This window comes from Oryza glaberrima, chromosome 4 (genome assembly GCF_000147395.1).
Source record: "Oryza glaberrima chromosome 4, OglaRS2, whole genome shotgun sequence".
Classification (NCBI taxonomy): domain Eukaryota; kingdom Viridiplantae; phylum Streptophyta; class Magnoliopsida; order Poales; family Poaceae; genus Oryza; species Oryza glaberrima.
The window spans coordinates 31,076,468-31,089,044 of NC_068329.1; the positions used below are offsets into that span (position 1 = coordinate 31,076,468).

Sequence of the window (12,577 nt, forward strand, 5' to 3'; positions counted from 1 at the left end):
TACTAAAATGTTGTTCTGCATATACCGCTTTGATATACCAGGAACAAATGCCATCATCCAGCAGGCATCTCTCTCTCTCTCTCCCGCTCTCTCAGAAAAACTAAAAAAGAAAAAACAGAGGGTTCCAGAGATGTTGGTCCAAATCTCTGGATTCGACCGAGCCACATTGGTCAGGCTCGTACCACCTCATACCACCTGTCACATAGCACTAGCAGCAAGCAGTAACCACCCCAAGAAAAAAAAAGAAAATTTCTTCGTAACAGCTAAGCTAGCTGCAGGCTCCAACGTGTCCAGCGCCTCTGGACTCGTTCGCACTTGGCCGCTTCCTCCTCCATAACAAAAAAAAAAACTCCTCTTCTGCGCTGGTGCACCAATTCCACACGCAAGCCTCCCCAATTCCAGTTTTTTCTCCTCTTTTTTTTTTACATTTCTTTTTCTTCTAATCGAATCGACGGCTAGTAAACGGGCATCATCCCGACGAACGACGGCGGGAGTCGGCCGGGGGTCGGCGGCAGGGGAGGCGGCGAGGGCGGCGGCGAGGGGGATTTCTTCGCCGGGCGCTCGATTGGCCCCACCAGTGAGCGGAATCCGACGGTGACCGCGTCGCGCACGCACCAGTGGAACCCCGGCTCCCGCATCATCGCCGCCGCCGCCTCGCACTCGGGGCACGACGAGGGCGTCCCCTGCCGCAGCAGCGGCTGCGCTGACCAGAAGGGCGGGTCCTCGCGCTCCGGCGCCAGCGGGAAGTACGGATCCGCCGCCGCCGTGTGCATGAGGTACCACTCGCGCTGCCGCTGCAGCTCCTGGAGCTGCGCCTCGTAGTCCCAGACGCCGAACATGGCCGCCGCCGCCGCCGGCGAGGGGGTCGAGGCCAGGGAGGCCAGATCCGTCGCGGGGAGGCGCTTGAGGATAGTCCTCTCCTGCGTCGGCGCGGCGGGCGCGGCCCCCGCCGCCGCGGCCGCGGCCGCCGCCTTCTTCTCGCGGCGGGAGCGGCCGCCGCGGCGCTCGCGGCGGGAGCGGCGGAGGGCGGCGAGGACGTAGCAGCCGGAGCCCTCGCGCGCGACGGCGGCGGCGAGGTCGGTCCCCTCCTCGAGGGGCACGCGGCGCGCGCGGCGGGGGCGCGCGAGCGAGGCCAGGATCTGCTGCGGCGCGAGCCCCACCCTGTCGGCGACGACGGCCTGCAGCTTGCGGACGCCGAGGGAGGGCTGGACGGTGACGGTGCCGAGGTCGACGGTCTGGTCGCCGTCGACGAAGACGACAGGCAGCACCGCCGCGGGCGGCGGCGAGGAAGCCAGCTCTCCCATGGCTCCCCCTACCAGCAAGAAGCAATCGAATTCCGGCGAGTCTCTCCCGGGGCGGAGGGCACAAGCATCGAATCGAATCGAATCGAAACGGGTGGAATTCGTGAATCTGTGAAAGAAATCTGGGGAGTGGGGGATGGAGGGGGAGGTTTTATAGAGGGGAGATAAGGCGGTTTGGGGTTGAGGGGTGGGGATGGTAATTTGGGGAGGACGGTGGGGGCGGACCTGAAGTGGTCGCTTTCCTTGGGAACCAAGGCAGGCCAAGGTACTTGAGGCCCCACGCGGCAGTGAGGGGCGAGGTGGTCCCACGCGGTGACTGGCTGATCGGCGTGCCACGTCAGGCGCGCGCTTACTTGCCCGCGGGTGCAATCGCCGGCGTGGCCGCCACGGTTGCGAGTACCAGATTTTTCCTGCCGGTTTCCGTTCCGTACGCGCGAGGCGTGGTCGGCCAAGGCGGTGACACCTGTGCGCCAACGGTGAAACGGAAGACCGCCTCGCGTTCTCGTTGTTTGGCTGGCCTGCTCGGCTCGGCTCGGTTCGGGTCGGGTCCCTGCAGCTGCAGCCTGATGATGATGGCCGCGGTCCACGTGAAGCCGCCATGGATTCGGCGTGATAAACGCGTTGAAGGCGGCGGCTATATACACGGACCGTTTCCGCCTTCCTCCGTAGCAATAGCAGCTTAGATGTATTCTTTTTTTTTTATTTCTGCTTATGTATGCCCGCACAAGGTTAAAAAGCGTGTAAATACTCTACTTTTAAATTCCGGCTGTTTTTATCCGTCCCTATCCTAGTTAATTTTCTCTATCTATACAGACCAGTGGAACAATGTGTCTATATATATCTAAAATCGGAAAACAATTCCTCCAAATTAATTTACTATGGTCAAATCCTACTATAAATTCCAGCAACATTAATAAAGCAGATCCTGACAATACATGTACAATTGTACAGTACGCAAGTTAAACACCGTACTACCAAAGATTTAATTAGAATAAATAGGCATTCATTTCATTTTATTTATTACCGTACTACTCCTTAAAAACGGGTTAAAACATGGCAAAATAGATGCACATGTGATAAAACGTTTATTCTAATTAAACGTTCATTCCAACAGACAATACAAACCAAGCAGAGAGTACGCGCAGGAGAAAGGATATCATAACGGACGGATTCATATGGCCGTCGCAGCAAGTTATGGGGGGCCCTTTGACTGGGCTGGGCTACCTTTTTCCTTTCTTTTCCTCCAGGATATAAAACAATGGGCCGTCACTCCTAGCAACGTACTGTATGATAGTGTGGCCCAACAATATTTGTCTGTTTAAGCCCCTTTGCTTGTCTTTTCTGGAATGAACCGACTTGCCCTTCCCTTTCCTTGTGTGAAACAATTTTAGTCCAGTATCCGAATTAGATCAGTACAAGTTTCGCCGAATACTTCGACGAAATTTCTCAAATTGTTTGAACGGAGCCTAACCTAAACCACCTGGTTGGCTGCCCCGTTTGACCGTGCTTAAAGCTTCGCTACAAGCACAACAGTGGAAACTTCTTGGAGGTTGGAGCGGCAAGTTGACAGGTAGTACCAAGCAAAACGGGAGCACAACACAGTTGAGTGCTCCGTACTTGCTTAGCGGCGGGGTTTGGGTCCAGTTAAAAAAAATCAGTGTATTTTATTTTCTTTTTTAAACAATGACAGAGCCAAAAAATTACCAAAGACTAAATACCAGGGCTAGCTTAAGACTCAACTAATGAATTATTATTTTTCATTATAAGTACATGGTGATTTATCATTTAAGATAATTTATACATGATTTTTGAGGTAAGCCTAAGACTCAAACCTTAGTTGCTCCATGCTTGCATCATCCCCTATCTTGGAGAGAAACGAATCACACGCACGAGCAATTAGGCAAATATTCCTCTGATTAAAAGAGTATTTGCCATGTAGGACAAAAAAATATGTATTCAAACTTTTAACATTTATAAAATCTAATAAGTTTACGATATTACTATAGCACTTTCGAGATAAGTCTATATATATATCATTTTTAGTTTTAAACTAAGAAATTGTTGATGACGAAAATTTGATTAAATATCATCATAAACAACAAATATTATTGATTGGATGAAGTAAAAGAAACAAAGTTTCGCAAAAAGTTCCCTTTAAAAAAAGTTTCGCAAAAAGAAAAAGAAAAAAACAAAGTCTCAGGCGACGGTATATTGGCCCGGGTCTCCCTGTTAGGCCTGCAGGCCGAAACGCGTGGCAAAATCGTGTGGGCCTGGCCCAACTCTTGACGGGCCCACCTGTCAGCGAGGCTGCAGGGCAAATCGGGGAGAGAGAGATTCTTCCCCGGCGATCCATAGCCGCGGGGCGGAGTGATGGTGGTGGTGTCCGTCGCACGCCTCCCCCCAATCCTCGTGAGCCCTATCCGATTCCGCACCACCGCTACTCGCCGCCGTCTCCTCCCCTCCTCCGCGCTCCGCCTCACCCGCCCGCTCTCCTCCTCCTGCTCCGCGTCGCCGCTCGCCGTCGTAGCCTCCATGGAGACGCCGCCGGAGAACTACCGCACCAACGTCGGCATCTGCCTCGCCGACCCCTCCCTCACCAAGGCAAGCGGCGCTCCCGACTCCACTCCCGCGACCTAACCCTCCTCTTCGTCGGTGCTTCAACTGACCAATTTTTTCCGTGTGCTCTCTCCTCTGTCCCCAGATTTTCACCGCGTCCAGGATCGACATCGCCAACACATGGCAGATGCCTCAGGTGAGGTGATGAACAACTGCTCCTATGTTTTGTCTCGAGAGGTTGTTGAGTGTTAATCCGCAAGTGCGATGTTCGCCACAGGGTGGTATTGATGCGGGAGAGGATCCGAGGGAAGCTGCTTTCAGAGAATTGAGGGAGGAAACGGGTGTTACATCTGCAGAAATGGTGGCTGAGGTCAGCTATTGGCCTTTCGCCCACTCCCAAACTTCTTCTGTTTCACGCAAACGGCTGCTAATTGCTTGCAAACCTGCAGCGTCTCTCCTAATACTGCGTGTTTATGATACTTGTTTGTCATAATCAGTCTCGTAACTAGTTTTGCTGACTGAGTTGCATGTATATGTTCATGTAGGTCCCCGTTTGGTTAACGTATGATTTCCCTGTTGATGTGAAAGAAAAGCTGAATGCTAGGTGGGGAGGAACGAACTGGAAAGGACAGGCTCAGAAATGGTTAGCCTTCTCATTTCCTTGGGCCAACAATGATGCTAGTAACCAACATTTGTGTGGTATCTGTTTAGACCTGCAAGAATAGTCTGACAAGAATTATCTGATAAACAGCCATATGGTTAAGATAGTATGGTAATTGCCAGGCAGAAACTCACAGTTACGACTAAAGAGTGCCAGATTGCTCTTGTTCTAAGTCTCTGTGCTAGAGAAACACTGTCTTGTCCACGAAGTGTACCGGTTTAGCGATTTTCGTGCTAAATATGATATTGATTAAGTTATAAGCACCATAACTACTATAAATAGTATCTGTAAAATGTGGAAAATCATCTATGCCACAGCTGCAGCATACATGTTACACCTCACTTTCCTAGAAATGATACTATACCTGTCGGAAGCCTATGCCAGCACCTTAAACCTAGTGCTCTTAGAATGTTTATATAGATTGAACCTTGAGCTGCCAATGAATCATATTTTCCTGGCTGCGCCCATATGTGTGTGTATCAGTATATGTTACACTTGACATGCTTGTATTGCACAGTGTGCACACACATGTGATTGTCCAGTTCTCCAGCTGTAGCGCATTGGAAAGTTTCAATCTATCTAGAGTGCTTACAGCTTCAAATAGGAAGCTTCAATCTATCAGGGGCAAAAATTCAAATAGAAAGCTTCTTGGAGAGGGGCTGGGTACAGAAATCAGAAGAGCCACTAAACTGTCAGAGATGGACAGCCAAATCTATCTACCCCGTTTACACTCGCTCCGAAGGATCATACTTGTGCTGAGCCAATGTTTCTGTGTTGCATCCTTTGGTAGGAAGCTTTTTTTTTATTTTTGTCCATGATATGTAGCATACCATACAGTCTCAGACAGCTAGATAGTCCCATACTTAGTGGAAGTGTGGAAAAGGTCCTTCAGTTCAGTGTTTGTTATGGTTCGTGATCCCTCAGATAGATTGGCTGTAACTCTTATATAAGTGTTTTCTGTGTGATCTCTGGATAAAATCTGATAATTTTGGTAGCCTCCAGTAGATACCTGTCCTTAAAGCTCAAATTACTGATATAAATTGGTGGCTGGTAGTTTGTATGGTATCAACTTCACATATCTCACACTCTTACTTTTACACCAAGGATAGGCCTGGGCCCAGACTTATCATTTTGTCCTATCCTAGACATTAATAAGTGAAAAGCCCACCAAATTTGTCAGGTAAGTATGTTTGTGTAATGCCCATGCGCAGCATTCAAATACTAATAGTGTCTGTAAGCTATAAACTATTACTCACATGTCTTCAACACTTCATGATTCCAAAGTGACTTGTGAACCATTTATGAAGGATTGTGGCCCATTTATGCCATCACTTTACATCTTTCACACTCATTCACTTAGGCCAAGGGTTGGGCCTGGGCTCATACTTGTTATTTAGGCCTAGGATAGACTTGACTAAATCACAAGACCACAACTTTCTAAGACATGGTTTGATTATGTTAATGCAATGTGCACCATTGAAATGCCAATAGAAAAAGGATAATACCCACTTGTCTTTGTGATCCACAAGTAACTTGTGAACATATGGGTGCAAATAAACAGGTTTCTATTTAGATTTACTGGGAAGGAAGATGAGGTTAACCTTAATGGTGACGGATCTGAGAGGCCGGAGTTTTGTGAATGGACATGGATGACACCTCAGCAAGTTATTGAAAAGGTGGGTCTGTTTACCAGCTCAATGTTTATCTGATTCCCTGCTTCTGTAGTATCTGATATAATTTCATATTGAGCAGGCAGTTGAATTCAAAAAACCAGTATATGAGGCAGCCCTGAAACACTTTGCCCCATATCTACAGTCAGATCCAGCAACTACAACTTCATCATAGCTGCAACGAATTTCCTGAAGTTCTTTATATAGAGCGCTCTCATGTTGCCATAGATCCACAATAATTTATTAGTATGAATTAACGGATGCTAGTATCTTTGAATACTTGGCATTATCCTGACAATTATTATCCCAACATTGGATCGAAGTGTGCAAACTGATACAATAATTATCTTGTTACTTTACTCCGTACCGTATTTCTACCTCCAACATCCTCTCAGTATGGAATTCTTAGAAAAGGACCAGAGAGTTTCTTTGACAACAAATATCAAGGCATGAAGGTTGCTGTGGCTTTTGTTGTGCGAGGACAAACTGCCCTTTATGCTTTGTACTGTGTCATGATATTGTCCCCTATAGAGAAAAGGAAATGTGGTTAGGAAGATGTATTGCTTGCTCCTCCACCTCCAGATGTGGCTCTGATTGTACAAGATTTGGAGTACCAGTAGCAGCATGAAGTGTGGGGATTCTTAAATGCCAATAGAGGTTGGCCTCGAGCATTGGTGAGGAAAGCAAGTCGACTGAATTTACTAGTCCCTCATGAACTGCTTTATTTCATGTGTGTCTGCTTCTTTTCCCTCATGAACTTGCGCAGGCTTGATGCCTGCTAGTAGTTGTGTACTAGTACCTTACTAACTTCCACCCCTTTTCTTTCGTGAACCATTTAACTGCTGTGGTGTTTAGACAGAATAACTGAACTGAACACAAAAGTAGAGTATTGTACTACTTGTATTTACACCCTGAAGATGGATTATTTGGGTATCTTCAATGCTTAATCATGGATACTAGTACTAACATAGTAGGAGTGGAGTAACTGAACAATCTGGGACCAGAGATGGAGTATTATCAGGGACCCATGCATCACACACACCCCCACAACGACCTCATCTGACCGGCCTAGATTGAACGGCGATGCAAAATGCAAATGGGCGCCATTTTCTCTTGGCTGGAACAAGAGGCCATTCTTGTCTGGAACAAGTGGCAAATCTTCCATGTGGAAGGCAATGCCAATGGCAATGGCCGGGCAGAGAGGGAGTTAAGCAGCCTAGCTGGTGGGGCTGTGCTCTTCAATAATTGCCGTGCCACTCCCGCTGCTGCCCCAAAGAGGAGAAGAGAAGACACAGGCGAGAACTCCCTGTGCCACCACATGGCGTACATGCTGCTCTTCACATGCAAAGCCTCGTGCCCAAGCTCACACTTGTGTTATTCCATCTCATCTGCCTGCCCCCTCTTGTGATCTTGTCCTTACCGCTTCTTTTATTAACACCGAGTTGGGGAAATGGCATGTTATCTATTCCTCTGCAGTGTCGTCTACATACACAGACGCTTCTTTACATGTCTGTATGTATGCACTAGCTAGCAGTGACTTGACACCTGCTTTGGTTTGGACCAGAAACTAAGTTTAGCTCAGGCAGCTGCTGATAAAGGGATAAGCAATCGTGTAATGCCAATCGTACCGGTGGCGTTTGAGTATTTTGCTCCTAGGCCTTCTCTACGTGATGCAGATGTGCTGCCTACCTTACCCCCGTGATGAGGCCGTGGTGGCCATTCACCGGCTCACGACAAGAGCGTGAGAGCTCTTGGTCACAGATTACGGACTGTCCGATACCAAATCACATAGAGCAACAAGTTCCTCTTCAAAAAATTCTTCAGAAGATTATCCCACATAAGTACTATTTATTTCTCACGATGTACTGAACAATTACACATGGGTGTACAGCATATACTTGTGCATAGTAGTAAGTAGTCCCCATACTGCGACGAAAATTTTGCAATGATATGCCCGTACAGTAGATACAATCAAGCAATGAAGCAAGAAGCCATGTATCATGTATATATACAGATGTAGTGACCTCACTCAAACACCGACACATCGACTCCGTCGGCCACAAAGTTAATGCATGCTAGCTGGCCATAGCGACACATCATTAAACAACAAATCGATTGATATCAACGGTGAGTCCTCAAGAAAGAATGACACCCATTATCTCGATGGAGTCTTTGCAGTCATTGTCAAGCCAAAAATCTAGAGAACACAGGGTTTAGGTGTCACAACTAACCACACTAACCATCACTAGTTTTACACCAATTCTACATTTGTACAGACTCTATTGGCGTTACCAGATCACCAAATCAGTGGAGCACAACCACTAAGAAAATGAATAGTACTAACATGCTGCAACTGCAAACAAAATTCAGGAGGAAGCTCACACTTTGGCCTATCTCTGCAAGCTCACCATTTTACCTGTGCTCTAGTAATTGTTAGATAATCTAGCATCTGCTTAGATCATATAGAACATTGATAATTATCAAGGCATGATGCAACCTGTGTAGAGTTTCAGAAAAGTGCCAAATGCAAGCCTGGATTGGTACTAATTGCTCCCTAAACAGTACAAGACTCATGATATGGATCATTGATGCCACCAGATGCCATTGCAAAAATTTTCAAGTACAGTAAACTAAAGAAGCATTATATGACCCCGATGACTAGAAAAAGGCAGAAACTTCAGTCTCAAGATTGGAATAATAGGAAAGCAATCCTACCAAAAAAGAAAAGAAAGAAAAATGGATGTCTATCTACAGAAGCATAAGCACATGGACAATGCATTCTTTTACCTACAAGAACACTATAGGGAAACAGGAGAGGTCCAGAGGAGACATGTACTTATTTGTATTGTAGATATATGATGCTTCACCGGCCATCAGCCGAGGTGAACGATTCTGCAAACCCGGCAGGCCGAGCTGGGATGCTGCCCTTGCTGTCCTCAAGGCTCAGGATGCTTCCATCTGTCATGCTGGCCTCTGCGTCCTGCCAGCCCTTCACCATCTGGAGCAACGGCTGGTGCAGATCAATGCCCATGTAGTCCTCGGTCTCGTCGTTCACAGGCTTCCATTTCTCTACCATCGGGACGAGCACGTTCACGGCGTGGCCCATGTCCGGTCGCTGGGTGGGTTCCCGGGATGTGCAGTGGCCAGCAAGCTCTGCGATCACGGAGATGCTCTCAAAAGTCTCATCAGATTGATCCAGAGTAGGATCAATGGCTGCTCTGAGCCTATCTTCATCCTTCCTTATCTGACAGAACCATGAGGCCAGATAACGGGTTTCCTCCTCCAGACGGCTCTCATCAATGGCAGTCATTCCAGTTATCAGCTCCATCAGCACTACCCCAAAGCTGAAGACATCTGCTTTTGTCGTGATTTTCCCAGTCACTGCAATGGTCATTAAAGCAACTTATCAACCATAAATTCAGGAGTCATAATAGCAAGGCAGCATAACAAACAGGGAAAGGACAAATACTAATGCAACCTCCATCAAATGATATCACACATTTGTTCTCACAGTTCCATGGAAGAGAAACAATGATACCATCTCGTCAAGTGGTTCGAGATGTAGTGTATTGCAAGCTAGTAGTGACAAGTTTTTTTTAAGAATGATTAGTTCATCAGGAATTCAGTTGTATCTAGCACATCCTTAACTCCTCAAAGGCATTTTCATGGGCTACAACAGTGGAATGACCCTTAGTCACTGGGACAGGTAGACAATATAACTAGATTCAAATCTAATTCATGTGTCATCTGTTAACGATAATTGCTGTAACACATAACAAAGAGAACTAGTACAATTTAAGCATCCAAATTAACACAACAACCATATACTTCCAGAGAAAGCGATTCTTACCAGCATATTCAGGAGCCAAGTACCCAAAAGTTCCAGCGAGTCTGGTTGCCACAGAGAAGTTTCCATCTGGTGCATGTTTAACTAGCCCAAAGTCTGATACCTTTGCTCGGAAATCGTCGCCGAGGAGAATGTTTGCTGACTTGAGATCCCTATGGATGTAGCACTGATGTGCCAGGTTGTGCAGATATTCCATCCCACGAGCAACATCCAGTGCAATATTGAGCCTCTTCTTCCATGAGAGGGGTTCTAATTCAAACTGCTTCCACTGGAACAGATGCTTGCTCAAAGCCCCGTTGGACATGTACTCATAGACCAGCAGCCTCTCATTCCCTTCAATTGAGTAACCCAGTATCGAGACCAGGTTGCGGTGCCGTACCTTGGTTAGAATGGCAATCTCGGCTTGGAACTCATCCAAGGCCTTGTTGCTGATCACTGCAGCCTCCATCCTCTTCACAGCAATCATCGTGCCGTCATGCAGCTCACCCTTGTAGACGACACCAAAGCCCCCACGGCCAAGCACATTGTCCTGGGTAAAGTTCTTGGTTGCGCCACGGAGGACCTGCACAGCAATCACGAAATTGCCCGTATCGATCATGTGAACATCACTAGCGCGGCTGCTGCTCCCGCTAAGTGTATTGCCTTGGGTCGAACTACCGTTGCCATCATTGTCCACCATGACAATCTTGACCAAGTTGTCTGGGTCAGAATTCTCGTGGGGGTGGACGACGACGGAAGCTGCATTTGGTGGAACTGATCCCCTTTTCTTACGGAAGATGAGCACGGCACACACTGAAGCCAGAGCCACCACACTGACTGCAACCGGGATGGTGGTGGCCAACACAACAGCTGATCTTTTCTTCTTATTTTCCGGAAGGACGCCCTGGCCAGGCAAGGTTGGCGCCCTGGACGACGAAGACCCAGGAGTATCCTTGGATGGCGCTGATCCTGGTGCCGTCCCATTGAAGTTGAGATTGCCGGTCACATTCACCTTCACACTCGGGCTGAAGGTGGGCAGCGGCCCGGTCAGGTCGTTCCCGGACAGGTCCAGCTTCTGCAGCAACCTGAGGCTTGTGAGGCTATCCGGCACATGCCCGGTAAGGTTATTTCCGATGAGGTTGATGTCCGAGAGTTCACTCAGATTCCCAAGACTGTCGCTGATTGTGCCATTGAGTCCATACTCCGGCAAATTGAGCATCGTCACATTCCCTGCAACGCAGCTAATTCCCAGCCAATCCACGCAGGAATTGTTCCCGGACCAACTAGCTACCAGCCTCTTGGGGTAATCGACCTCGGCGAGGAAGTGAAGCAATGCCATCACCTGAGGCGAGCAGGCGACCCCCGGCTTGTCGGCGCAGAACCCGTTCTGTGAGTAGGTGTACTTGGGCGCCTTGATCGCCGGGACGGGGCCCAAGAGATTGTTGTTGTCGAGCTGAACGGACTTGAGGCCGGCCATGGACTCGAGCGCCGGTGGGACGAGGCCGACGAGCTGGTTGCTGTTGAGGCAGAGGTCGGAGAGGCGCTTGCAGTCGGCGATGGAGTCCGGGATGGGGCCGGAGAAGTCGTTGCCGTGGAGCCATGCCTGTTCGAGGTTGGGCATGGTGGCGATGAGGTCGAGCGTGCCGGAGAGCTTGGGGACGCCGTGCTGGTTGTTGAGCCAGAGCGTCTGCAACCCGGAGGCGTTGAAGGTGGAGGGGATGGGTCCGGAGAGGGCGTTGTAGGCGAGCTTGAGCTCCTGGAGGCTGTTCATGGCGCCGAGGAAGTCCGGGATGGCGCCGGTGAGGTTGCATCCGTTGAGGCTGAGGCTCTGCAGCTGCTGCGCGGCGGCGACGTCGGCCGGGATCGTCCACCCACCGGAGGAGACGTTGAGCGGGTTCTGGTCGAGGGAGATGACGAGGAGGGAGGTGAGGCCGCTGAAGAAGTCGGCGGGGATGGAGCGGAAGGAGTTGTTGTTGAGGAAGGCGTGGCGGAGGGAGGCCATGCCGCGGAAGGACGGGAGGTCGCCGGAGAGGTTGTTGTTCTGGAGGCTGAGGTCCTGGAGCGCGTCGAGCGCGGCGAAGGTGGAGGGGAGCGTCCCGGCGAGGCCGGCGTTCTTGAGGTCGATGTTGTTGACGCGGCCGGCGCGGTCGCAGGAGATGTGCGGCCATTGGGCGCACGGGTCGGCGGCGTTGGGGTCGCCCCAGCCGAGGAGCGCGTCGGCGTTGGTCAGCGAGCGGCGCAGGTCCTGGAGCACGGACAGGTCGCCCGGGTTGATGGCGGCGTGTGATACGTGGAGGAGGAGGTGGAGGAGGAGGAGGAAGAGGGCGGCCATCTAGTGGAGGCGGAGGGCATTGGAGACGGGAGAAGGAGGAGGAGGAGGTTGTAGTTGTGGAAGCATGCGGCCTCCTTCCGTCGCTCGCTCGCCGGTGAGGCGAGTTCAGTTGTGTTTGGGGGGAGGAGAGGAGAAGAAGAGTTTTGGACAAGAAGGCGATTTCATTGTTTCCGGCGCAGCAGGGGGAGGGGGGAGCGGGTGATGACGGACGGACGGTGGACTGTGGTGTGG

At 49.6% G+C, this 12,577-nt stretch overlaps 3 protein-coding genes across 3 annotated transcripts; 1 reads left to right on the forward strand and 2 right to left on the reverse strand.

Annotated features, from left to right (window-relative positions):
* On the reverse strand, nt 1-1,470 carry LOC127769553 (uncharacterized). Its single transcript, XM_052295148.1, has one exon. The coding sequence runs from the start codon at nt 1,302-1,304 to the stop codon at nt 456-458; it is 849 nt and encodes a 282-aa protein (XP_052151108.1). The 5' UTR covers nt 1,305-1,470; the 3' UTR covers nt 1-455.
* Nucleotides 1,471-3,638: 2,168 nt separating this feature from the next.
* Nucleotides 3,639-6,547, forward strand: LOC127769721 (nudix hydrolase 26, chloroplastic-like). The gene is made up of 6 exons (XM_052295342.1): nt 3,639-3,902; nt 4,003-4,053; nt 4,135-4,227; nt 4,403-4,500; nt 6,080-6,194; nt 6,271-6,547. Exons 1-6 carry the CDS (start codon nt 3,672-3,674, stop codon nt 6,361-6,363), a joined length of 681 nt encoding a protein of 226 aa, XP_052151302.1. The 5' UTR covers nt 3,639-3,671; the 3' UTR covers nt 6,364-6,547.
* A 2,219-nt stretch (nt 6,548-8,766) lies between these two features.
* Nucleotides 8,767-12,577, reverse strand: LOC127769720 (receptor protein kinase TMK1-like). The gene is made up of 2 exons (XM_052295341.1): nt 10,039-12,577; nt 8,767-9,569 (listed from the first exon to the last, which is right to left on the reverse strand). Exons 1-2 carry the CDS (start codon nt 12,344-12,346, stop codon nt 9,052-9,054), a joined length of 2,826 nt encoding a protein of 941 aa, XP_052151301.1. The 5' UTR covers nt 12,347-12,577; the 3' UTR covers nt 8,767-9,051.

Bases quoted from the DNA above. Each gene is read 5' to 3' on its own strand.
- LOC127769553 (XM_052295148.1), bottom strand. From the start codon at position 1,304: ATGGGAGAGCTGGCTTCCTCGCCGCCGCCCGCGGCGGTGCTGCCTGTC.
- LOC127769721 (XM_052295342.1), top strand. From the start codon at position 3,672: ATGGTGGTGGTGTCCGTCGCACGCCTCCCCCCAATCCTCGTGAGCCCT. The intron at 4,054-4,134 runs GTGAGGTGATGA...TGTTCGCCACAG, and splicing joins ACACATGGCAGATGCCTCAG to GGTGGTATTGATGCGGGAGA. The intron at 6,195-6,270 runs GTGGGTCTGTTT...CATATTGAGCAG, and splicing joins CTCAGCAAGTTATTGAAAAG to GCAGTTGAATTCAAAAAACC.
- LOC127769720 (XM_052295341.1), bottom strand. From the start codon at position 12,346: ATGGCCGCCCTCTTCCTCCTCCTCCTCCACCTCCTCCTCCACGTATCA. The intron at 9,570-10,038 runs GTAAGAATCGCT...TGACCATTGCAG, and splicing joins CTTGGCTCCTGAATATGCTG to TGACTGGGAAAATCACGACA.